This window comes from Pangasianodon hypophthalmus, chromosome 6, assembly GCF_027358585.1.
Source record: "Pangasianodon hypophthalmus isolate fPanHyp1 chromosome 6, fPanHyp1.pri, whole genome shotgun sequence".
In the NCBI taxonomy this organism is placed as follows: Eukaryota; Metazoa; Chordata; class Actinopteri; order Siluriformes; family Pangasiidae; genus Pangasianodon; species Pangasianodon hypophthalmus.
The window spans coordinates 23,277,165-23,305,113 of NC_069715.1; the positions used below are offsets into that span (position 1 = coordinate 23,277,165).

Genomic DNA, 27,949 nt, shown 5'->3' on the forward strand with positions numbered 1-27,949 from the left:
CTCTGTGCCTACCGCCACCTTTCAGTGGATCATCAGCTTTCTGACAGACAGACAGTAGCAGGTGAGGCTGAGGAAATTCACATCCAGCACCTTCACAATCAACACTGGTGCCCCACAGGGATGGGTGCTGTCCCCACTGCTCTTCTCCCTGTATACAAAGAATGTATCTCTACAGACCCCTCTGTCAAACTCCTGAAGTTTGCAGATGACACAGTCATTGGCCTCATTCAAGATGGTGACAAGGCTGCTTACAGAGCTGAGGTCGAACAGTTGGTTGTCTGGGGCAGTCAAAACAGCCTGGAGCTGAACTTGATCAAAACAGTAGAGATGACAGTGGACTTCAGAAAGAACCCCCCCCCAACACTACTTTAATGCATTATGTTGTACCCCACTGTGTGTTGCACTCAGTGGAAGAACCGGAAGTACCTGTAAGCTGGAAACAAATTCCTTAAGCCAATAAACAACCAATAAAGTTGTTTCTATTCTTCTATTCTATTCTATTTGAAAAATAAAAAATTAATAATAATAATAATAATAATAATAATAACAATAATAATAATAATAATAATAATAATAATAGTAGTAGTAGAGTGGCATGGTGGCATTGCAGGGACCTGGGTTCAATCATGAGCTCAGGTAACTATCTGTGTGGAGTTTATGTGCATATTCTCTCAGTGCATGTGTGGGTTTCTCTGGTTTTCTCATACTACCAAAAACATACCAGTCGGAGGACTGGCTAAGATAAATTGCCCCTAAGTGTGAATGTGTTTGTGTACAGTGCCCTGCGATGGACTGGTGTCCCATCCAGGGTGTATTCCCACCTCATGCCCAGTGCCCAGTATTCCTGCTAATTTACAAATATTAACACAGTAAGTGTTATTATATTATAAAAATAAGTGAAATTGTATAGTGTAGGTGGCAAAACACCTCTTCACACAATGCTTTGTGCTAATATGGTGTGCTTTTAACAAAGACAGGCAACTGCAGGTTCAGATCTGATAGGGAAAAACATTCAAGAGATTTGGAACAACAATACTGAATTATGCACAGTACTTCCCATTAAAGGGCAGATATGCTATAAACATAGACATGAATTTTTTCATCACAAAACCTGAAATTAAGAGAGAAGCTGGCAATATTACAAAGATTACTAAAGGCAGTTTTCTTTAAAGAATTTATCTGGCGCTGCAAAGAAAGGGAGCAGTCAAGTACAATTCATAGGTTTTGAGTTGTTACATTGTTGTCTAGTTCTGTTGAATGAAATGCTTAACTGTACATTTATATACACTAACTAGATGTCTAGACAAACTAACATACATGGAAGTCACATTAGTTGAAGTCACCAACCATGACATTATTAAAATAAAACAGTTTAATATCATATATGATGAAATGTATTTATTTATTAGGCACAATGCTGCCATAGTGCTCCATGGGCACTTTACATTTTGAGAACATGAATTAACCACAATGTCAACACAATTTTATTAATTTGACAGCTGAATACATTAATGGACAATCGGGAAAATGACCAGAAAAATGAAAGTAACAGGTTTATCATAGTAAAGTTGTGTGCAATCATCTTAATCAGGTTTTCTTGTCAGCAATCCTCAACTACATGCAATAAAACCTTGCCTTTTGAGTTATAAAGAACACTTTAGGCCTATATTATTTTGTAATAATGGTCAAAAAGATTTTCAATATCCCTTAAACACTTCCATATCCCTTAAACACTTAATAACCCCCAATATGGATGCACACTCTATGAAAAGAAAAATGAATATTAAAAAAAATCTCTCACCAAAAAGGGTTTCCTGATTGTTTCCAGTCTTGTCTCCAGACAAGCTCAGGATATCCAAAGCTTTCTGTTTAAGCTTTACCTTTTTAATACATTTCAATATTTACATATTTAAGATTTCCTTTATCCAATGCATTTTACAAATGTAAAATATACAGTCCAAGAACAGAATGCATGAGGGTTAAGAGCCCTGATCAAGTGCTCAACACAGTGACTCTTTCGGTATCTAGCGCTAAACAACAGATTTACCATTACAGCCATTAAATCTAAATCTAAAATATTATATTCCATCTATTTTCCTTCTATGTTTATCATGTCCCTGAGCTTGCTTGACCTTCTTGGCTTCTCTACATACGTATAGAAGTCTTACATGGATTTAGCATAAATTAGTTTAACTACCTATTGCTGGTAAATAATATAAAGATGGAGACTCATGGCTTACCAAACATTTCCTAAAATCTTACTTCTCATTATCTTAATAAGAAAAAGAAAAATCTAAAGCAGGGAATTATTAGAAATAAAGCCATATTTTAAATTATTTTCATTGTATCTCGTGTCCCTGTATTCTCAAAGAGCTATAGATGAGTTGCTTTAGATAAGTGTTTGTCTCCTGTTCCCCCTTGTGACGAGATATTTAAAAAGCATGTCTGCGTTCAGTACACCCAAGTTTAGTAAGCACCCATTTAGCTCAGCAGTCATGAAAGCATTCCTATGCACTTCATAACTTTCTTTAATCCATTGCACTTGTTTGTGTTTCAGATTCATATTTCAAATTATTTGTTCATAAAGAGGTGGAGAGGCACTTGCTCTCCTCCTTTCTCTGAGATTGTCTGTGTTTCTTGTTTAGGCTCTGTCGGAAACCCTGGCCTGCCATGAAGTAGAGGATGGGGTCAATACAGCTGTTTGCACTGGCTAGTGGCCTTGTGACCTTGTAAGCTATGTTAGAACCTTCCAACAGTGTACAGTTCACTTTTACGTATCGAAAACTGTAATACAGGCTCCGTGTGAGGTGGAAGGGCAGAAAGCAGAGTATGAAGACCAGCAGCACTATGACAATCATCTTCACTGACTTTTGCTTGGAGCGCTGGGACGTGGCACCTCCTATGGTGGTGGGCTTTAGAAGTTTTCGCACCATCAGACCATTGCAAACTAGCACTAATGCAAAGGGTATTACAAACAAAATGACCGAAATGGCCGAGCTATAGACCATAAAGTAATTAAAGAGGTCCTGAGATGTGGTGTCATGGCAGACTTGATTGGTGGTTCGGGAAAAGTAGAGCACCGGTGCCTGAAAGATGAGAACAATTACCCAAACAAGGATTGAGACATAACGGGCACGTCGGGCATTAACCCACTGCATTGATTGCACCGGGTGGCAAATGCCAAGGAAGCGATGGATGCTGATGCAGCTGAGAAAAAGGATACTACCATAGAGATTGGTATAGAAAAGAAAGCGTATAAGTTTGCAGAAAGGTTCAGTGAAAGGCCAGTCATTCTTGTCAGCGTAGTAGTAGATCAGAAAGGGTAGTGTGAGGATATAGAGTGTGTCACACACATTCAGGTTGAGCATGTAGATGGTGTTGGGGCTCCAGTGTTTGATCCGGAACAAGATGGAATACAATGCAATGACGTTGAGCACCAGCCCAACAATAAACACCACCCCATAGCTGACAGGAAGTAAGATGTACTTGAAGTCCTCATTAAACTTGCAGTGGTATTGAGAACTGCTGTTGATGAAACTGGAAACGTTTAAGGCAGCCATCTTGATTCGTGGAAGTCTGACAAAATAAAAAAATTTAAAAAATATATATAGAGGATTTACAAGGTAACAAGCTTTGGGTTTGAGCTAATTTTAATTTAAATTTCTTAAACTGGAGCCTATGACATAAGAGATATATTCTCATATTCCAGGTATGTAGATTTATTTATTTGGCTGATGCTTTTATCCAAAGCAACTTAGAAAATAGTCAGAATCTGAGTTAAGGATAAAACTACGCAGCTCAGCTTTCCGTTCATATCTGATTAATCTCTGAAACTAGTTCAAATAATACCTTTAAACAGATAAAATACACTTATATTGAAATGTAACGATCATTCTTTGGGAGAAGGTGACCAATTCCTGCATGGCTGAAACTCTGGGGCCTGATAAATAGGATGGTTGGTTGTGAATAGGATGCTTTATGGAGCCTGAATTCTGTATACTAGTGTGTCATGGGTATCTATAACACTTCAGTACCAGTTTTAAACCAACCACAACTACAGTTACAATGAGCAATGGAGTATAGACTACAATGAACAGGTGTAGTATAGACTGGATTGACATTTAGCAGTGCAGGTTGATACAAAGTCTTTCAAACAAGTCCTGTCATCAATGTTGTCATCAACATTGTCAATAAGGACATTATCTTTGTGTTTCATTTGGGAGGAGGCTATCTAAGTAAACAGCCATTTTGTTTGTTTGCTCGTAAGACACTTGTAAGACACTTGTCCCAATCAAAAAGCAATATTAGGACAGTGTCTTCTAAGGTATCTTAGATATATAGGACAAATTTTAATGACCATTGCATGTCCATTTCAGGGAAGGAAGCAATCCCATGATTGGCTGTTAATTGGACATGACCTGAATGCAAAGCCTGCCATGGTTTTTATGATGCAAACATCATGTAAAGGTTAATAAGGTTAACAAAATAACACAATAATATAAGAAACTGCAATAAAAGGTTTGGGCAATTATTATAACATGCCTAATCCATAAAATGTCCATTTCATGTTGAATGAAATAGAATAAATTTGATGTTGAATAAAACATTTTCATTTCTATCTCATTTTTCTCATTTCCCTTTTCGTTCTCAGTCACTCTGTGTGTTCCTTTCATATCTAAATGTGTACACATGACACATACCAAAAATGAGCTGGAAAGCAAGGACCCCTCAAACTAAATTGTTCTGCTCTAAAGAAACTGACAGAGCTTAGTTTTTCTTTATTAGTTTTTCTTCACTTTATTAAATGAAGGATTTATTAAGGGGTAGAATTGTAGTACTTGTGAAAAGGGTACTCACTGGTGTAATGATCAATCCAGGAGAAATAATCCTATCGTGGTTTCTTTCTCTTTTCTCACAATTCCTCAGGTTGAACCTCTCATTCCCTTGCTCTTGTGAAGGCGTTTCTATGGGCAAGTCACCTGGTGTTGTACATCTCAATGGGCAAGTCACAGCTCGCTGTCTTCTGACTACATCTCTCTCTCTCTCTCTCTCTCTCTCTCTCTCTCTCTGTTTTCATGCTAAAGCAAGTTGCTGACTGTCGCTTTTAGTGTTGTTTTTCAGAAAGAGCTGCAAAATGAATATTGTTTTGACAGATGCATGAAGGGAAGGAGAGATTGAAGCTTCTCTGGTTTTACAAATGACCTTCCTACCAATTCACACACACACACACAGTGACTATTTTGGATGTAAAGCTACAGCTAATAGTAATTGTAAAGTACTGTATATCTCCACAAGGATTGGTTTATGTGCTTGTCAGGCCTGGAATCCTCATTTGTTCATGCAAAAACCTGTTAGAAGAAAAACCTGTTTGCTTCATAATTGCCTCCAAATATTTATTTTCTTGCATTCTGAAGGACCATGTGCCAAACAACAGCCGCCATTAATAAGCTGTCATTGTACTGGGTTTAAGTTTCATTTTAAGTTTAAGTATTCATTATCTTGGGTCTTTAATATATTGTAATATATGTCTAAAGACCTGAAATTTCAAGTTATTAGTGTCAGTGAAAGCAATCTCTATGTAAAGGATTTAGCTTCCTCCAAAATCTACTGAATGTCTCAAGACAACCAGATGGTCAGAGCTTTTTTTTATATATATAGCTTTGCCTTCACAATCTGAGTTTTACCTTTTCTTAGTCTTAATTTCACCAGTCACTACAGGAATAGTATAAATATAATTATTTATTCTGGGCTAACACGACACAGCCCGGCTAGCTCAGTCGGTAGAGCATGAGACTCTTAATCTCAGGGTCGTGGGTTCGAGCCCCACGTTGGGCGTCAGTGTTTTCTTTTCTCCTAAGTATGGTATGTGTCACAAACTGTGTTATTATATTATATATATATTACAGCTATTAAGTTCACTATTATTAATATTAACTACTGTTTTCTGGGAATACAGTAACTGCATATGGTCATGCCAATAAAGCTTATTGAAGTGAATTGAAACGATGGATACAGGCTTCCTGTGTTTGCACAGAGTTGAGTGAAAATTAATTCTGCGCCTGACCCTTGCAAGATCTGAAAAACATTCGCTTTGTAATACTGTACACATGTGCAATGTATGTATGTTACAGAAAAAGTTGGCAAAACGGAAAAAAGAAAGAAAGAAAAAAAAAAGAGTATGCCACCAGTACGGGGTATAAGGAGAAATGGCTGCAGATGTCCACTAGGGGGTGCTGTGGTCAGCCTGCGCTCTCCTGCACCACTCCATGCACTCAGTGTTTCCTGTGTGTGTCGCTCATGTGTCTCGTATTTAGCAGAAAGCCTGCAGCATTTTTTCTCCATACCGTTCTCCTCTGTTCTCTCACTGTGCTTGTGAAGAGTGGAGCTGATCTGATCTTTCATGGCTGCACGAGCGCTGATCTGATCTCAGTTTTTCCCCCTTTTCCCTGTTTTTTTTCCCCCTTGGTGGATTTTATTTCTTTTCCTTTCTCTCTTTGGACTTCACAATTTTGGACTTGCGCTTTCTTCATGTCCATGTTGAGCCATGCAGCCTCCGCCGAGAAAGGTAAGAAAGTGCCCTCCTCTCCACGTTAGGATGAAGTGAAGAACTGCTCTTGGTTGGTTTGTTTGTTGGTTTGTTTGCTTGCTTGCTTGCTTGTTTGTTTGTTTGGGGTTTTGTTTTTGTTGCTCTTGTTGTTGGCGCGCGCTTAGTATTTGTGGTACGTGCACATTTCTGACTTTATTTGATCATAATTCCGATGGTGCATTGATGGCACTACACTGATGGGATTTGTGTTACTGGGAAAGCATCTTGTTAGTCTTAGGAAGGCATTTCCTGTAGGAGCTCAGTGAAGGGGTGATTTTTAGAGGCTGTTTGTGGTTCATCCTTTAGTTTAGGCTGGGACAGTACTGCAGATGTTGTGGTGTTTTGGTCAGTACAGTGCCATTTCTGCTTTTGGACCTGTGGCTGTGTGTTGCAATATTGCAGCTCACTCAGATGTGCTGTACTGGGTTTCACTATACCTATGCATCTGTAGAAACCAGTGAAAGGGCTGTGAGTGTGTTTTATGCTTCTTTCACAGACCATGTTTAATGATCAGCCTGTTTTTTTCTCCAAAAATAATAGACAGCATTGAAGAGGTTTGTGATAGGCTGGTCTCTCTTAATAATTATTTATTTATTTATTCATTGAATGCTTGATGCAGGAAGGGTGTTAGATTTCAGAAATATTCCAGGCTGCTGCATCTTCTGAAATTAAGCCACACGCTGGCTTTGCATCAGTGTTTTCCAGCAATCATGGACACCTTGAATAAAATCCTCTAGCCGCTGAGCATCAGCTTGACAAGGTTATGTCTGACCTTATGTCACTGTTCTGTCTCAGCGCACACAGGAAACAGGGAAGGTTGTCTTTTACAGTGAAACGAAAGGTAGACTGTCAGATTTGAGCACTATAAGGAGGATCAGTTGCAGAATGAGTAGAAAAGGCACATGTGAACAAGACAAAGCTCCCTTTCATTTCAGTCTACAGTCACAATACAGTCTGAGGTTTATGGGTGATCAGCCTGATTTTTTTTGTCTTTTCTTTTTAACATGTAAATCAGGATTGATTTATTTCAGAAGCTTACTGCTCTGAGACATGACATCTTGAGCTGAAGCGATTAGTTAAAATCATGTCAGAGATGCAATCATGTCCTTTGTGGCACAGCTTTCCCTCCTGCCCAGCTCACGTATGCCATAGGAATATTATATTACCTTCTTTATTGTGGCGATTGCAGAATATTTTGTGACATTTTTTCAGTATTATCATGATATTGTATTTTTTTTAAATACCACATGTCAAAAGCATTATTTCTCTCTGATTTTGTTGGGGACTGGATGCTCCTCAGCATTTGTGCGGAATAGGGGACCCTAGATGACAGTTGTCCTTACGAAGCCTTGCAAATTGGACAGACTTTATCTCAAGAGTTCAACCGCTCCCGAAGTCCTACTCCGCTTCTTTCTGATTGCAGTTCTAGCTTTATTGTTCTGTATTGTTCATTGCATTTTTGGTTCACTGTGTTGTTGGATCCGTGGCTTGTAACATTGTACGTACTAGCAATCTAAGAATGTTCTCAGGCTTTTTTTTTTTTTTCATTTGTTTCGTCGACGATCACCTGAACTAACCTTTAGGGAATAGTTACTGAACCAATTATGGTAAATCCTTTCCTGCCGAGCAGAGCGTTGGCTCTGTAATTAACAGCTCGTCCCCAGGTATTAGCTGGCCTGCCCAGGCTCATCGGTGCAGTCCCACTGGGTGTCCTAGGACCTCGACATCACACACCCTGGCATTGTGCATCACGCTCCACTCTCCATCACTCAGCAGCATGTTGACAGGTGTTATACACAATACTTCAGGTGTTGCTGAGCTCACTTAAGCATGATGTGTAATCACTTCTCAACACTTCTCGTGTTGACACAAGTGTGTTCGCAGATTTTGTCATGACAGAAAGCAGGGCATTTGTTTACGGGTTTAGCTGATCATTACTCAATGAAGCTGCTCTGCGTTGGAAATTCAGCGTTCCGTGGGAGAACCAGACTGTTGGCAAATTCTGCTTATTAATACCATTTATCCTGTGTTTATCCAGGTGTGACCCACTGAGATGAAACATTTCTTTTACAAGGGAGCCGTAGCCAAACTATTCAACTAGCAACAGACGGAATAAGTAAACATACTTAACACAAGCACACAAGTCAGTGTATAGGAAGACTTCCTGCATACTGAAGGGCTCCACCTTTCACATGTCTCTGACGCCCTTTAATCTGATTTGTAATGATGATGGAGTCAGCACCCACTCCCGGGGTACAGTTGAGTCATCATTATTGTGTACCGCTGATATTAGATGTGTTTATTAGATGTGCATCCACAAGTGCAGTGTACTTGAAAGTGTAGCTTTAATGATTGTAGTGTGTTTCCAGTGATGTAAGTTCAGATTAGTCACTGCCTCTGAACCTCGGGAAGACAGAAAGATAGGACAGATTTGCGCAGAAAGAAAGGACAGACAGGACCCTCCTGATTTTCAGCAATGTTCTGTGCCATCTCTTGTCTAAAATTGATACCAAGACAGTGATGTAGTTTATTAATGTCAGGGGTATGAGGAAATATATTACATAAAATCACTGCACGATTTGTACAGTTATACAGTATATAGTAAGAGCGGTGAAGGCACAAATTTGTTTTTTAATTATTTAAGTCGCCAATTACCATCGACTGATCCTGCCATATTAATAACATTGCCATAAAATGCCTTTATGACAGTTCCACTGAAACTGATGTAAAAGAAAATGCTATAAAACCAGATCTACTCTTCTTTTTCTCCACCTGCAGTAAACCTCCAGTACTTCAATCATCAAATGTCACACTGATATCCCTGTCCTAAAGTAGCTAGCTGGCTAGTAAACATAAACAGGCAAAAATACACAATCTCAACTGGTTAGCTCTGTTTTTTTTATTATAGCTGCTGGTGGCCATTAAACTCTGATTAAACCAACTAAGTGATGTGCTGGTTTGACATTTGGGGTGGATAAATATGGAATTGTAATGATAACTTTGACATTCTGTGAACATTATTGTAGTGCAATTACTGCGCAAAACATGTTATTTGACACATATATAATCAGCTGTTGTTAAGCACCCATTACTGAAGTCTTTACAATATGGGTAGATGTGTAGCCCCTTCTGATGGCAGGCATATGTGCACAAGTGGTAGAGTAAACAGGAAATGGAGGATATGGGGCAACCAGTAACATTACTGTTTTTTTTTTTTTTTTTTTTTAGAGACGCATCGATTCCATGCCTCCATCTTTGATTAGATATTGATATCAAATTTCTAAGTATTAGCTGAGGGCCAGTACTGATCCTCAGCTGACTTTTCACTGCAACATTTGCAGCTGGTTAAAATGTGTTGCTCCGTATGTGGATGCCAACAGTTTGACATATTTTATCAGCTGTTTTTTTCCCCAGCTAATGTAATGCATCCATTCAAGGTCTGCTGTTCATAATGCGTGGGCCTGGGATAAAATCTATGTTTTTGACCAATATATTTTGTTCAGATAGACCTACTGCACACTGACTGGGCCCCAGAAAAATTCCATGGCTTTTGCCTCAGAACTGCAGGGCCGAATGATATCGTCCTAGTAATTAGCCTACGTTCTGTGGCTGATAAGTGGCTGATACCACAGGGCTGATGAAATCTTGATTCTGATTGGTCAGAAGGTCTTGATTATTATTTACTATAACAGCAGCTCTGGCAGGAGTGGCAGCTGTAATTCAAATAACAGGTTTTATTATGTGCTTGTTCTAATACTTTATTGCTTCTATAGTTATGACTTCCTCAAGACTTACTTAAGAGAGGCTGGTTAGGGAATGACTGTTTATAGCTGTTATACCGTAAGTGATAACAGGAATTAACTTGTTTCATGGACATTCCACAATAATAAACATAGCTATAAATGTATGTTTTGTCCTTTATCATTTGTACTTGTTGGCAAATTGCTGTGGTATAAGAGAAATGAAAAAACTTTTGATGTGCTTCTATGGGAACTATCACAATGTCATTTTATAACTTAAAAAAAAATTACAAATTGATTGGAAGCAGTTGATATTATGTTAAGGTTTTCTACTGTTTTGAGTCTTTTAAAAAGTTTTGAATATTTAAAATCGTGAAATGTTAACAGATTTTTTTTCTTTTTCAATGTTATTTAAAAACAATATAATTTTTGTAAAAAAATGCAAGTTTGTTAGCAGGCTACATATATAAGAGGTATTCAAACTGAAGGAATTGCAGGGTGGGTGTGGTCTGGGTGAGATGAAAAATACAGAAAAAAAAAAGTATTTAAAAGACCGTATGAGAACTGCGAACCTCTACACATTTTATGTAGATGTGCTGCATTTTAACATCAGAGTACACTATAAGAAGTTATCGCTCAAAAATACAAAATAATTTCATAGTAATTTTTTAATAAAAATGCAAAATGGGCCAATCAGTATATAAATATGGAATGATTGACAGCCCCGCCCCCTTCTGCCCCACTGATTTCCCCGCTTTAAAAAATTTACTGCTCTCACCTTCTGTCAAGGTAAATGGAGAATGTTTTGAGTATATTAATTTGAAATAAAGTCTATCAGTGTATCCACTTAGCTCACATTAGACAAGTATAGAGTTAACAGCAGCACTGAAAATGTTCGAAAGAGGGAAAAAAAAGCCAGATTTAATGTGCCTACAAGGAAGTGTCAAATCTAACACTTTACAATTAATTTTAATAGTAATGATAATTAGAAAGTTATTAAAACTCAACACACACACACACACACACACACACACACATACAGGATGGGACTATGCAGTATTCCTCTTTGGGTTTGGGTTGTGTAATAAGACTTATTTTCGTGTTGTTCTGTTTTATTTTATTAGCCAGTTAATAATGGGCAATAAAAGCTCTGGGCAGATTGGATGACTCTGCCTTTTTTTATACTCTGCAGAAGCTTGAGTATTGACAAGTTTTTGGTTGGGGGGGTTAAAAGTGGGGCAAGTTCTCAAAAAAGGGCCTCATGGGGAAAAGTCTGAATACGTCTGCTACATCCTATTTATCATATTATACTACAGTTAGTTGCTGTCCACAAATTTGACTGGACAAGTGACGTTCCAAGAATGCTGATATGTTGTTAAAGCATTATTAAATATGTTTAAAAATGGGTCTCATCTGAGCCAATATGGATCCAACATTTTAGGGCAACATCAGTCCAATATCGATACTCGGCATCAGACCGGTGCATTGCTACAGCTTTTTGTTTTAGATTTACAGCCAGGCAGTTTAGCTACAGCCAGGCAGTTTGCAACTCTCACATTGGCCCTAAACACCACCTTTGTAATATATTTAGGATTTTAGAAAATTATTGTTCATTGGAAAACTTAAAGCAAGCACATTTGAAACTAATATGGGTCATTTTGACAATTTCGACTGTGGAACTTGACTGTGGGCTAACCGTGTTCAGATAGAGAGGGTTTAAATGGCATTGTAGAGTACCATGAGGCATTTGTGAGAAAGTGTGTGCAGCACACAAACAGTATATAATATTCTTCTAGTGGCTTCACCCCAGGTGACCTTTAGCCCTGTGGGACCCTATATGTTATAGTTTACTTGCTGGTACCAGTTTGTTTGATGCTTTCTTGTTTGTGTTGTGGGTTCTCCAGTGTTGTGAAAAAAGTTATACCAGTAAAGCACACATTTAATTGAACTGAGTTGACCTGAGAGGGCAAAACCTCAAGGTCTATTTGTGTCACATGTCATGCACACTGTGTTTATTATTGATGGGTCAGGTTATTTCTCTTTGTTTTGTCTGGAAAGGCCATGTACCCAGGAGAAAAATAATGAGCTTGTGGGTGTGTATTTGGTTGTGTGTGTGTTTGCATGAGCAGTGAATGTTGCCACTTTTTCTATGAATTGAATAATAAAGATTCTTCGTCATATGTGTGTTTGTATATAGGTCAAAGTCACACAGGAGCTGAAGACCACTCACACAGAGCAGCTCACCAGACTGCACTTTAAACACCAGACCGAATGCGACTTACTAGAAGACATGAGGTAAGCTTTTAAACACTCCCTCCACACAAACACACACTTTCATAATCACTCGTGAACAAAGGATCGAAGAGGAAACTAGGGATGGACTGGGAGGCCGTGCCAAAGGACAGCCGGAGGAGACGAGGGCTGCTGTTATTTGGAAGAACACTCAGATCAGAGGACTCTGGGGCGTGATGAAAGCATTTCCTCCGCACTTCCTGCTCAGAGGCCAGACGTTCCCACAGCTGAACGTCACAACTGAGACTGATGTTCTTTCTTGTCTGTGTTTTGTTCCCTTTAATTGGGTTCGATTTGTTCTTTTCTCATACTATGACAGATCAAGTCTTGAACTGAGTTAGCTTGCTTTGGCAAACAATGTGTGTGTTTAGAATAATTTTGCAACTGAAGATTCAGTTCAGCAACTGTTATGTTCTCTGATTATTGTTCAGAATATGAACAAATAGATTAACACAGTCATTGAAAAATGTTCGCATCTAATTGATACTTACCTTTCAGCTTGGTAGATTGTGTGCTTGTGTGTGGGCATGTTTTTATATCTTGATGGGGACCAGATGTATCCACAAAAATAGGAATATTTGACAGATTTGACTTAACTTTTTAAAAAAAAAAAGTTCCAAACTGTCATTCATCATTTTAGTTACTGACGTTAAGGTTAGGTTTAGGTGTAAGCATTAATTTACTGCATTAATAATTATAGCAATGGAAGGCCCTCACAAGGACTAATTGTGAAAGTTCCTCGCAAAACGTGTGTGTGTGTGTGTGTGTGTGTGTGTGTGTGTGTGTGTGTGTGTGCGCGCATGCAGGCACATAAACGTTTTGTTTGAGAGACGTATTTAATTGTTGGACGCACCACAAGGGAGTTTCAAAAGGAAATTGCTGTGCAGTCAAAATCAACTTTTGTGTGTGTGTGTGTGTGTGTGTGTGTGTGTGTGTGTGTGTGCTGTCTATCCATTTTCTGTGAGCTTGGTAGCACAATTTTTAAAGCACATGCAAACACACACACACACACACACACCACATAGACCCATGTTCCAAGCAGCAGCTAGGTTATACAATACCCAATACACCGACACTTTGCTTATTAATCCCTAATTAATGCTCCATCCTCATTAGCTTATTGGAAATGAATGCAAAGTGCAGCTCCAAGGGCCAAGACACATCTCTCTAAATAGAAAAGCATTAAGTACTTTTTACTTATGAGTGTTAATTCCTTTCCTGTAATAGCCTTATATTTGTCCCTGAAGTTAGTCCTTTTCAGTAAAGTTACATCCTGCGTACCTCCTGATGACAAAAAATATGATCATTATTACAACCATGCAAGTGATGTAATGGGTGTTATTATTTCTGAAATTGCTTTGGCAGCCCTGGCGGCTATTCATGGCTAATATACCGTCATTACTGTGTAGCACTCAGCTAATGGTGTGCTTCGTTATCTTTACGGTCCACAGCAAGAGACCTTCATAAGGGTCATTGTAACTGTTCCCCAGAAAAAGTTCTGGGAAAAAAATAGCAATAACATGAGGAGGTGGGTTGGGATAATTCATTGAGTCAGCTGAATGTCTAAAAAGCTGCCTGATCTGCAATTCTCATTTTTCACTCCCCCACTAGTGACATTTACGCACTAAAATGTCATGTCTAGCCAAAAGTCTTGGTGACTTCTCTTAGCTTTGCAGAAAATTCATATAAATATATTTTTAATTTACTTTTTAATTGACATTGTTGGGTTATAATGTGAATGCATGAAACAACTTACTATAAAATTATTTACTTATTAACCTGATGGCTAATAATGAAGTCATGTAATGGAAAACTATAACGTGAGATATTGTAACTATAAACTGCTAAAATCACATATACGTAATAAAGCAGATCATTTCACCAAGCAGAGAAAGTCTACCTAAATGCACTTATTTTATGTTTATATTACCAGAAAAATCCAAGTGAGATAAAATCAATTCTTACAGTTATGCTTGTTTCTTTGATGTATTCTTGGAGTCTTGGAAAATCCTGGGAAAAGATTTCTTAGCAAGAGTACACTGTGTTTGTAATATGGAAATAATAACACCACTGTTGGAAAATATTACATTGTTGCATGATGTAAGGAATAAAACATGATGGGGTATGCTACTTTAGGCAAATAATTAACAAGATGGTGGTGTGATGCATTATTGCTCCAAATTGATTATTTTTCAATAACTGCATGTTCTGTCATGTTTTATTACTCTTATACCACAACAATTTGGCAATGCTAACAATTTTTATTTATTAACAGCATATCATACTTTTTATCCTTTTATAGTTATATTTAATGTCCACAAAATAAGTTAGTTCCTGATATTACGTGCGTTGTTCTTCCTTCTCTCTCTTGAAGGTACTAAGACAGCTTTACCTCTGAATGTTTCAAAGTTCTGACACTGGAGACTCCTTCCAAAAATGCCAAACAAAGATCCCCTAACAGAAAAACAACCTCACTGTATCAACAATTACACACATTTTTTAAATCAGTTTATGTAGTGTCCTCTATACAAGTCTCTATGTAAGTTGTTACTATAGAAACACTAACACATTAGAGTGAGTGAACCTGTAATTTGCCTTACAGTTGGAGCTATTGTTATAGAAATGTATGAATAGCATAGTGGTATAATGGTATATTAAGACAACTTTGCTGTCTTAGCTTAACACCAGAGGCAATTAAAGCATTGAACTGCACAGAAAAGTAAAAAATTTTTTTTAGATTTGCACAAATATTACAGTTTTCTTTTAACTTGAGGCCTGGTTCATCCTCAGCATTGTGCATTAAGAGTTAAGCGTTTCCTGATTGAGCTAATTATCTGATTGCATCAGGTGTGTGGGAGTAGCAACCGCACTTTACAATTCTGTGCCTCTCTGGGATTGAGCTTGAACATTCAAAAAGTATACTCAAGGCTAAAGCAAATTTTAGTTTTGTATTGCATAAAGCTCTATTCTGCACAATGTTGTGATAGAAGCTTACTGTGAGCATCAAGAGAAGGAGAAAACGAAGCTTTCAGACTCATTATTGAGGAAAAAGAGTCTCATTGATATGAGATATGACCTTTGCCAACCTCACACACACACACACACACACACACACGCGCGGTTGTCTTACTATCCTTATTCTCCATTGACATAATTATTAATGCAGCTGATTAATGTTATACCTACACCTAAATCTAACCCTAGTCTTAAACTCAGTAACCAAAAACGTTGTTTTACATCAATGCCACAGTTTTCATCCAAATGTCTCCACAAGGTCAAAAGTGTCAAATATTCTTATCCTTGTAGGGGTATTTGGTCCCGTCCAAGACACACACACACACTCACTATCTCTCTCTCACTCACTCACTCACTCACTCACTCACTCACTCACTTATACAGACATATACACACACACTCACTCACTCACACTCACACACACACACTCACTATCTCTCTCTCCCTCTCACACTCTCTTTCACTCACTCTCTCTTTCTCACACACACACACTCACTCACTATCTCTCTCTTTCTCTCACACACACACACACACACATACACACACACACACACACACACATGGTGGTCTTGTTGTATAAATCAATCTCCTGGCAGGAAGTACGGTGCTTCATTGATCTCATCTCCCTTCTGATCCTTCTGAACACCATTCAGCCTGCTGCTGCTGATGACACACGACCAAAGCTGTTATTAGTCCTACACTGTAACACTCACACACATTCTAAAATAGACACACATTCACAACCACACTCCCAGACTTTATTTAAGACCATATTCTTTGCAGTACGCATAATAACAGGCATAACTCTGTGTGTGTGTGTTTCCTGTTGTACTGTATCTGTATTCCTCCATTGTTTAGTTCTTTACCTTCTGTCCTGTGTTATCTATTACGGGGTAGCTGAATGAAGATGAGGTTTCTCTCTGATTGACTGTCAGCAGGAAGAGCTGGGTGGGCGATGCAAGGAATTGTGGGAAATAGTTGAGCACACCAGAGAGGCATTTATGCTTTCACATAGTTGAAAGGGAGTTTTGTGGTTCCAGAATCTGGTGGATCGTGGCAAAAAAACAAAGCAGAGAGGACGAGAAAGAGCGTTGTTTTGAAGGCGCCTCTTTGTGTTGTTTGTGTGTGTGTGGAAATAATCGATTCTAGTGTGTTCTGGAAACCTCACTCCACTGCATATGTATGTGTGTTGTAAAGGGCTTAAATCTTATAACCAGAATATCATCAGCTGGTGGTATTTAATTAGACCTGTACTAGCATAAACTGAAATTTGATAACGGTAACAGCTAAAATGTACTGCAATGTGTTAAGCTTTCAGTTAGAGACACTCAAATAATTTACACGCTTAATCTGAGCTCACATTAAAACGAGAGAAATGACTTATGTTACCCCTAGCTTGCGCACAAATGGCACACATTCTTTTGTTATTTGTGGACATGCCCTGTTCAGTTGTTCAATCCTATTAGCTAAAATGTTAAAGCTATTATATAATATGTGACTGTCATCCTCTTACTTTGTTTATAGAAGATATCTATCGATACTGTTTACTGGTATCAGGTATTGGTCCAATACCATACTCATTTACTCATACTCATAAAAAATGCCCCAATACCAACATCCGATACCACGTGATACTATCTGACGTAAGCCTAGTGTACGCTGTTGCAGTAATGAACAATGGTCGCTCTGGATAAGGGTGTATGCCAAATGCTGTAAATACAAATGTACTGCCTATTATTATTATTTCTTTCCCCCTCAGAGATCTTGTTTAACACCTGAGCTGTTATGAGCATAATACAAATATATAGTTTCACTTCTTCTTTAAGATTTTCTTTTTTTTTCTTTTTCAAAATATATTTCGGTTCCTCTGGAAATGTTCCTGTTTCCGTATTCTTCAGTATTCCTGTGACATAGAATATTATTCACTTGAAAATTGGTATCTCAATATCTAATTCTGTTGTGGTCAAACAGGAAGTCCAAAACACAGACACACACACACACACACACACTCACCCCTTGCCCATCTCACTAATGAAATGGACTCATCCGCCGCTCTCACCAGAGGCTTTGCTGAGTCAAATTTGATTGGTGTGGACCTCTGCAGAAAAGCTTTTCATTTTGTTAGGAGCTGCAGTGTGATCGCCCTTTTCAACTCAACACTGCAGTAACTGCCTGTCTGCGATCACGGGCTGTAAACAAGTACAACAACCAATCTGACGAGTGTTACATATAAAAGAAAACTTATACTTGGATTAAGACAAAATGGTATTTCAACCCCATGTGCATCTGGTTGTTATATGAGTCCTTGAGAATCAGGATTATACCGGGATTAGGATTATCCACTAGGGCTGGGCAATATCACAATACGATATCAGTGTCACGATATATTAACATCAGGATACATTTCACTGAGTATTGCGGGCAGCATCAGGCATCACTCCATTGCTGCTCATTGTAACTAATAACTAATATTATATCAACAGTTTAATTTTGGAATGTGGCTCCACGGTTTTGTCAGCAAAAACCTTTACTTTTTTTTTTTTTTTTTTTTTTCTTCCTTTTTATCCTTTTGGTAGGATATTTTTGTCTATTACCCACCTTATTATTATTATTATTATTAGTAGTAGTAGTAGTAGTAGTCCTGCAACCTGTAAAAATTATAACAGATTATAAAAATCCACTCAAAGCAATCTTAAAAGAGACATAAGTCTGTTTGATAAACACTGCAAGTATATATATATATATATATATATATATATATATATATATATATATATATATATATATATATATATATATATATGTGTGTGTGTGTGTACAAATCTAAGATTATTAAGGCTATTCCTAAATATTTTTGGTCATTTCAAGCTTGAATTAAGTATTTTCTTATTATACTAATCTCATAACGAGAACATTTCCTTTATTCAAGATATCTTTTTTTTTTTTTTTCTTTTTTTTTGCAGTGAAAGGTTTGAGACACATTTTAATCCGATTATAAAAAGTACAAACATATCCATCTTTCCAGGCCACATTTGAAAACTGAAAGACTGCCCAAAACATTACGTCATGACGAAGTACAATCTGCTCCCACCATTCCTCACTTTAAGTTAACCTGTGTTCCATAGAGTTTAACACGGCTGAAACCAGGATCAGTGCTGTACTGAATGGTCTGAACAGCGTCTGCTTCTGAATATTGTGAATATTGACTAGCAAAGTTGGCTCTTGTCTCTCTACAAGAGGAAATTAAACTCAGCATACAAAGTCATGATTTTCTGATTTGCATATTATGCTCTATATTTATGCATTATCAGATTTCATTACAGCTAATCACAGACTCAGCTGAAGTGTAAGTCTATGTGGGTAAAGTCTTATCCAGCTACAAGTCACACTCCGATACAAAACACATGAAGTGACCAAGTGTAGATGGGTCTTTCCCTTTTCTGGTGTGAATATTTACATAGCACCAGCTGGGTTTAGACATGCATCATGTTCTCTAGTTAATGTAAATGAAAGTGTGTGTGTGTAAGGTTGGGTGTGGTGATACGGTGAGAGATGAGAGTGATTTGATAGGACAGCTAAAGCGATTTAAAAAGATTATCAGTGGAGAGATCAGAACTGCTGTATGGTTCTGCACGTGTGTGTGTGTGTGTGTGTGTGTGTGTGTGTGTGTGTGTGTGTATTTGTGTACCATCATAAGGCTTGGAAAAACAGCTATAAGGAATTCACAAAGAGAAAGTGTTGAAAATAACAAAGACATTATGCAGTTTCATGTGATCATTTGTGAGGGATGGAGGTAATAGAAAGTGCGTTTAGGTGTGTTTATGTGCTTCTGTTTTCATATCACAATAATCACCTAAACTTTTTTTTTATCACAATTTACAATATTATGTAGTAGGGTTGTCACAATATCAAATACCCAGAAAATAAACACATTGATTATTACTGCTAAATTACAACTTCCTATATTTTGTATATGTACAAATTTCTTCATGAGTTGAAAAAAACGAGTAAGTAGCTAAATAATATAACAATTATTTAACAATCTAATTTAATATGGTCCAAAATCAAGTGTCAGAACTGTGTTATTTATATCAGTTATAGTTATAGCCCGACACTGTACAACCTCAAACTGCACATTTATAAAGCTAAAAATATACAGTAGCTTCCCAAGCGGTGAGTAAAGGGGCAAAGAGCAGAGGGAGATACTCATACTGCATGCTGTTAAAGGGCATCAATTCATTTATTTGTGGTTATGGTATTTTGTGTGTTTAACATTTGTCTCTGTTTAAAATATCCATATTTTATCCTGCTTCTGTAAAAAAAAAAAAAATAGGCAACATACAAACAAAATGATTAATTTGTGATGCTAATTGTGAAGCAAATATAGTAGCACAAGCTTCATGATTCACTACATGATTAAAGCAGTTAAAGCCTGAGAGTAGTGTTAAAATGGTAAACTCTGAATAATACTTTTTCATAACTGGCTAATCGTCTAAGCCTAATCTAAGTAGAGATATTAAAAGATAAGAGAGACTATTTTATTTACAGTCACACTCTCTGGGACTGTAATGGAGTGTGCTGCTTTACCCTCACACTCTCAGCTCTCGCTAACTCATCGCTCAGTGAGACTCCTGGAAGCGAAAATAACGTTTAAAATATTAATTATTATGTTTTCTTGATTTGCACTGTTTACTGGAATTGTACTTTAACCTAAAATTAATATTTACATTATAATTATTTGGGTTAGTATTTCTGTGTTTATCCATTTATCAATACATTTATTTAGCTGTTGTGCATTTAACTTCTGTTAATATCTTCTGTGTTATATCATGGTCATTAAAATTCATTAAACCTCCGGGGTTCCATTCAGTTTCTGGATTTATGACTGATCCAGAATAAGTCTGGACAAAGCAAAACAAAAAAATTCCCTCTGCATTTTTATTATGTTTGATCTAGCATACTGCCCACAGAGCAGAGGTGGAGCTGCTCTCATGGTTATGGGTGCAAACCAAAATCATACAGACCCCTTTGGTGTTTGTTAACAAAAAGAGATGCGTACACAACCTGGTTGCAAAAAGACCCAAGTAGCCTAGCAACCTGACACGACTCTTATAATCTGACTGAAGAATTGTATCAAGGAATGGAACTGACATTAGCTAAAATGTTATCCACTTATAAATTAGGGATTACCACTAAAAGACAGGGAGTGCTATTCAACTAAACATGATTCAGATAAAATTTCAGACGTTGTAACTCTGTCAGGGTCGCAGAGGATCCTCATCTTATCTCAGGAACACTGGGTGCAAGGCAGGAGAATTCACCCCGGATGGAAAGCCAGTCCATCACAGAGCTCAAGGGTCTAATGCTAAAGTAAAAACTGCAAATCTACCAGTCTTTTGAGAGGAGAGCAAGTGGCACATAGCTCCTTACTAATCATTCAAGCTCTGTTCAGTCTAAGGCAGCAGAAAGTGTATTCAGAGTGCCACCCCATATCATAGGCAGCATGAAATATTAAATTGAATTACCTTTATCAGTCATATTCTGCTGGTTGAGAAAATGTGTTGCATGACTAGATTAAATCGCTTTATTCCAGTGAGCATGATACTGCAGCATCACACACTCTGACTCTGGTTAAAATCCAGACCTCATGAATGTTCTAACAGATACAGAGCAGTTCAATCGGGATGAGATCTAATCAAATTAACAAGCTTTATGTGATCATGTACATTTAATAATCTGATGGTCAGGACAAATCTTTTCACATTATACATTTACTAAACCAGTGCAAGACAGCATTCTTGTTCCTCTGTGTCTCATTACCCTGCCCTGACCCTGAGCTTCGTTTATATCACATGCCACCACCAAATTGGAAGCAAGGCACATGGTTGTATCGGAATAGAGTAAATAATAAAATGTGATATTTTTCGTATAATGGGACAAAATGTACTTGAGAGGTCATCAGTCTACCTGGGCTCAAGTATCAACTACGTGTGGGAAAAGCTAGCTCTCATTGATGAGTAAAAACAGCTAAGCCATAATGGATAGAGCAAAACTGACAAGTTATCAGCAAATTTTAGATCCGTGTTCAGTATGAGGTGCAGGACATGTTATGCATTCAATAACTGCAAAACAATTGGCAGCCAATTGCGAACCAACTGCTGGGCAGTTCTACTCATTCTACTCATATGTCATTTAACACAGCAGTTCAGTAGATCAGTCCATGTTCATTTTTTTATAAGCACTGTTTTATATGTACCGTGAATTTACACGAGATACCTACTAACGTAGCAGTTTGACAATTCTTGAAATTTGAAAGCTACTAGCTAGCAGACCAACTCATAGGGCAATTCTTGTTTAAGTGTTATTAGGAAAGGAGAATGTTTTACCAGCTTGTTACTGTTCTTCTCTCTCATTAGTTGTTGTTGGTGCTACTTCGGCCCTTCTTCTCTCTGTACTCTCTGCAGTTAGCCTACATTTATAAACATTCCTCAGCAGTTACGTCTGCCATGGGTTAATAGCTTCTACAGTAACAATATTGTGCCACTTTCACCGTCTGCACGGTTTGATGCTTACAACTTATTGAACACTTCACACCACTCAGTTTATTTGAAGTTTTGAAGATTAGAGGTGGGGTGAGTGTCTGTACCTTTGCTTATCATTTCATATGTCTGAAATTGAACGAAGTCAAGCCACAATATCCTCACTCGTCAGAATTCATCCAAATTTTTCATGGTATCTAGTTAGTCACAGTACATTATTAAACAGCTTATTGTCTAATTTCTCATTTACACAATTGAAATATAAACACAAATTCTTTTATATATTAAGTGCTTTTTGCATCATTGAGCAGCACAGAATTATTGTCTAGTGCCACATCTTTTGCGTAAAATCATAACAGGGCAAAAACACACACTCTGACACCCTCCCTGCCTGTATGGTGAGATTGCACATGGCTTCACCCGGGCTCACACTCAAACGGTCTCTAATTGGAAAAGGCGCTGTGGTGAAAAACAAGGCTGTGACATCGCTAACCCTGGCCTCATCTCATTCCTCTTGTAATTAGATTGCAAACGCTTCCCCTAATCCTTGCTACTTTGTTTATCGTCCCTCTTATCTCTCTACTTTTGTCTCCTCTGTCCTTCTGCAAAATGTTTGCTCACTTTCTCACTCTTGTTTCCTGTCTTCACTTTCCCACAATCATTCTCCCCATGTGTTCTCTCTCACCAGTACAAGGGGAAATTACACTAAACTGTACACACACGGGGTTAGACCATCTTTTTCAGTTCTGTTTATTGTCACACACGCATACTGTATATTTCTCTTTCAAAGTCAGATGTTAAGGACATAATAGAGCCTATTTATGGCCATTATCTCATTTTTATGTAACAGAATAGCCGAACATTATTGCCAAAAACAGTATTTTTATGGCTATGTCGTGGTGACTATTGGGATTTTTTTTGGCATCTTGTTATGTTTTGAATTGAATTGACCTTGAATTGTTTACGTACCAGTAAATGTGAAAGTTGCATGTTGTGTGTTTGTGGCTTCGAAGCAGATTCCACAGTTTATAGCTTGACTGTGGACCTTTAAATTCCACAGATCTGCGCTGTATGTGTGTGTGTTTGTGTGTGTGTGTGTGTATGCGTGCACCGAACATACTGTGGAAGGAAAGAAAGCCAGCTTTGATGACTGGGCCTGATCTAAAACTTATGAATGTTCTTGACTTTTGTTTTTTTTAATTTCCTGAATACACACATCATGAGCAAATCTAGGCAAGACAAGGGAATTTCAGTTTTGACGGACCGCAGTGCAGTGATTGGGCATTCAAATACCTTTCACATCGCCGTAGCAACCATAACATACAGTGAAACGTAAGAAACATTATGCATGCATTCATTTTTGACAACACATCTTTAAACACTTCTGTTTTGCTACATATTCATACCCAAATTTACACATTCTTGTTTTTTCGCTGCTCATTGGTCAAATGTTTGTAAGAATTGCTAGCCTATCGCAGCACAGGGGGCGGGATTAATTATAACACGAAATGGGGCTTTGTCAGAATAGCAGTACTTAGCCTACCTGCTTTGGTGATGATTTCATCTATAGTATTTAATTTTGCCTTGTCAACTCTGGCATTGTATTCAAGAATAACTCAAGTAAAGGGTAGAATTTCCAAAGTTCAGCAGTTGTTTTTTTTTTTTCAGCACTTGAGTAAGACATGTTAATAGTCGTGGGATCCTAAAAGTAACAGTAGCGTGATCGTTAGCTCCTCTGTACTGCTTTATAATTAGGTATTCTGGGGCCGGGTGTAATTATTGACTTAAAGTGTTGTCTTCCCCTTCCAGGCGATTTCCTGGAAAATGTCTCCAGACTTGCTGTCTCAATCATTCTTATTCCATCTCCTTCTCTTCTACATTGTATACTTTAACCGTGGACTTTTGTTATGCTACACCAAACACACTAGCACCACATGTGTGCTATTGTAATATGACTTTATAGTCCTTCTATCTGTCTCTGTTTGTTAGCTTATAAATGTTGTCTCACATTGTTCAGAACAGAGAGTCACAAAGATGATCTGAGGTAGATTTAACCCCTGGCCAGTTGATCTTTGACCTGCATTTGTAGCACTTCCTTCATAGACGTTCATGTTAGCAAGGGCAACATCTGGAATCCACATGGCCTCCTCGCTGCAGGTTCTTGTTTCACCATCCAGAAGCAAGCAACACTTCAGTTGCATTGTATGCATAGGGGACACACTCTCTCACTGTGAGTTCTAGTTTTCTTTTTAACATGCCTTTCCCAGCTTTCTGTTGAGGGAATCCCTGTCTCCATCTTATGGACCATTCTACTTTATCAGCTTAAGTGAAGTTGTTAAATGGCCCAATATCTATCTGAAGGAACAACCAGCATCACTTTACACTTCATAAGCAAAATATACCCATGGAATAGTGAATGAAATTGTTAATTAGTGTAAATGGCAGATTTACACTAGTGTCACATACAAACCCACACTGTTTTGAAGGCAAGGTCATTACTCTTGTGCTTAATTTTAAAATGCTCTCATTAAAATCTCTTTTCAACATCAGAGCTATTCGTTGTTGTGAATGGCGAGAAGTGTGTTAGACTGTCAGTCGTGTGAGAAGTATGACAGTGAGGATTCGCTGTACTGCAGGTTTTTGGAGATGTATTGTATGCAATCAGTTACAATTATGTAAATATATTTTATAAAATGTGGTAATGGTATTTTGTTAATTAGATGGAAAGGTAATATTTTATGAAATAAGCTCATTCATAATTAGGCAAACAGTCACTGGTCATAATACAAACTTTGTCTGCCATTTCGGGAGCCAAAAGATTCCGTTTTGCATTTTAGGGAAGTAGGGATGGGAATTTCGGCTCTTAAAGGTGAACTGAGCCAAATGTTCTGAATCCATGAGAAGAACTGAAATTGAATGGGGACACAGGGCTTGAGTCCCATTTCTCCTTCTGATGACTTCTGATGTAGGTACGTCACCAGGTTTGCCACTGTTTCCTGTCTTACAGTGTAATGTTCCTACACACTTCAACACCCTGCTGCGGTCTCCATGTCCTTGGCTTCTTCTACCCGTGACTGTTCAAACAGGCTTTTCACTCATTTCGATTTTTGTCAGGGGCTCCCGCCACACTATTTTTCACACACATTATGGGATTTAGTAATTTAGTAAAACGCTTTAGGATGAGTACTGTACTGAATGTACTGAGCGAAGCAGAGGTCCAAGAGGCCATCAAGTCAGTGCAAAGTGAAAAATCCCCTGGGCCTGATGGCTTCACAGCTGAATTTTACAAAGTATTTTCTGCTTTGTTAATTCCAATTTTGACCAGGTTATATAGTTTCTGCTTTCATATTCCTCATTTCTCAGAAGCCAGTAGCGCTTCTTATATGTTGAAGTAGCCTCTGCTACACATTTCATGTTCCTTATTCCTCAGAAGCCAGCAGCACTTCTTAGCCTCTGATGCACATGCACTTTTATGTGTGAATTAAATGGTATTTGGACAGGAGGCGGTTAAGCATGAATTTTAAAAAAATCTAGTCAGAACTCTCTAGGGAATTCATTAATTAATTCATTCATCTTCAGTAATTACTTCATCCTGGTCGGGCCACGGTGGATCCTGGGAACACTGGGCATGAGGAGGGAATATACCTTGGATGGGACAATAGTCCATTGCTGGGCACTAGAGTAGCCACTTCATGCGCCAGCATGTTATGTTTTTGGCAGGACACTGAAGAAACTGGAGGAAACCAGGAGAAACACTGGGAGAAAAACTCCACACAGACATTGAGCTCTTGAGAACTTCATACGATTGAACCAGTGACTAACTCTGTGAGACAGCAGTGCTACATGCTGCACCATCGTGTTGCCAATCTCTAGTGGATGTATGATGTAAATCCCACTTACTGTACTAGATCTCATGCCAGTAAATTACAATTTATTTCCCATGTTTTCTGTATGAAAGCTGACACTTCATTTGATCAGAAGATAACTAAGACATCTATGAACAAAATTAGGATTAGACCACTTACCATTGATTGACTGTATAGGACCTTTAGCAGCTGGTGTCCTTACACTGCATTCAGCTGAAACACAATGATCTATATGCAGTACAGCCTCATTCAACATGACTGTCCTTATTGTTACAATTATTAACCTTCTCTTTCTTATTCAAGTCTGTTGGCTTCATTCATCGTTCATTGATTCATCTTCAAAACTGCTATATGGTGATCAGTCATGGTAGATCCAGAGCCAGTCCCCAGAAAACTGTGATTGAGGTGGGAATACACCCTGGATGGGGCGTCAGCAGGAAGTCTGTTGGCTTCTCTCAGTGAATTCAATGAATTTGAAAAACTCCTGTTGTGCGTTGTGCTGTCCAATCAGAACAATGGGTCTTAAAGGAAGTTCATTGGCATGTTGCTTCAGTGACTGCTTCAATAAATCTATAAATGTGTCCATCAATAAATTTCATGGAGAAATCATTAGGTAAATCTATATTTTAAAAAAGAGTTAAATACATTAATAAATACATTAATTATTTATGGGGTTTATTTGGATTAGAATGGCGCCACTCACGTCACTTCTATACAAGTAATAAAGCGACAGGAGGGAACTGATGCCTAAGTTTCACTTTGACCAGGACCTGTGATTGTAGCTGCTGTTCACACCTTTGTGTGCTTGCAACACGTTAGCTGAATCCACACCCGCGTCGACGTCAGTGAAGATATAAACCATCCATATTCACTGGAATCTGCTATCTTCTGTGTCTTTTCTGTAGGGATGTCTTGAGTGTGGAATTTCCAGCCTGCTGGGTTTATGCAAATTGTATTTGAGGATAGAAAAATCTGAACGGAATTTTTGATGCTTGACTGAAGTCTGAAAGTTGGACTGTGGTGAAAAAGTAGATGCAATAACAGAGGAAACAGATTTTTGGAAGTACTGATAGCTGGGTGTGTCTTCCTGTCTGTTCCTGACTACATTTTTTAGAAGTTTTTTTTTAATTTATTTTGAGTCTTTCAGAATTTTTGGCAGAAACGTAGTTGATAGAAATACACACTAGTTGATAGAAAAAAGGAAAAGTGTGTATTTCTATGATTTGGGGGGGGGGGGGGGGGGGGTTGAAAATTGCAGCTTTGCTATCACCCTTTGTGTGTCAGGCTGTCACATGACATAAATCTGAGCTTCCATACAGAAGAATGGTTCAAAGAAGTAAACATGGTTCTAAAAGGGTTAATGGTGTTTTAGAGGGTTATGTAATCCCAAAATTCTCAGCCATTCTCTGAAGCAGACAAAGAGAGACTTTTTTTGGAGTTGAGCTCCCTAGATTGAGATAAGGAGTGCTGCAGTGGTGATAACGGCTGTTCGGGACGTGAAATAGAAGAGAGATAGAGATTTGGACAAGAGATAAACACATTAGACCTATTGCTAAATGAGAGGCTGTGTGTGTGTGTGTGTGTGCGATATGCCATGAACATACCCCCCACCTCTTCTTGCGGCCCCATCAAACTATGTAAGCCCAAAACCATGTTTTGGAATCAGTCCAGCACTCATTCAGCTGATAACGGGGTTCACTGGGGTTTCAAGCAGGAGTCACTGCGGAAATTCCTGTCTTGTATAAGAGCCAATTTAACCAAGTCCACTCTCAAATGTACAGTATTGCTTTGAACACACACACACACTGCCCCTGATAGGGAGGTACCAGGCTTTCCTACATGCCTGTGGGATTTTATTTAACTGAGAAGACTTACCCAATACATGATCCTGATGTTTAATGCTTAAATGGT

The 27,949-nt window shown here is 38.1% G+C and overlaps 2 protein-coding genes and 1 non-coding gene across 4 annotated transcripts in view; 2 read left to right on the plus strand and 1 right to left on the minus strand.

Annotated features, from left to right (window-relative positions):
* Positions 1–1,383: 1,383 nt before the first annotated feature.
* Positions 1,384–5,339, minus strand: LOC113526825 (P2Y purinoceptor 2-like). Its single transcript, XM_026914213.3, has 2 exons — positions 4,858–5,339; positions 1,384–3,576 (listed from the first exon to the last, which is right to left on the minus strand). The coding sequence occupies exon 2, from the start codon at positions 3,558–3,560 to the stop codon at positions 2,580–2,582; it is 981 nt and encodes a 326-aa protein (XP_026770014.3). The 5' UTR covers positions 3,561–3,576; positions 4,858–5,339; the 3' UTR covers positions 1,384–2,579.
* Positions 5,340–5,762: 423 nt separating this feature from the next.
* On the plus strand, positions 5,763–5,835 carry trnak-cuu (transfer RNA lysine (anticodon CUU)). The gene has a single exon. It is a non-coding gene; the product is annotated as a tRNA-Lys (tRNA).
* A 487-nt stretch (positions 5,836–6,322) lies between these two features.
* Positions 6,323–27,949, plus strand: part of LOC113526573 (F-BAR and double SH3 domains protein 2) — a 95,198-nt gene continuing 73,571 nt past the window's right edge. Inside the window, exons 1-2 of one of the 2 annotated variants that reach the window (XM_026913749.3) lie at positions 6,323–6,565; positions 12,524–12,621. In XM_026913749.3, the coding sequence (XP_026769550.3) occupies positions 6,545–6,565; positions 12,524–12,621 (119 nt within the window). In that variant the 5' untranslated portion in view covers positions 6,323–6,544. The remainder of the gene's footprint in view (positions 6,566–12,523; positions 12,622–27,949) is intronic. The other variant, XM_026913750.3, reaches the window with a different exon arrangement.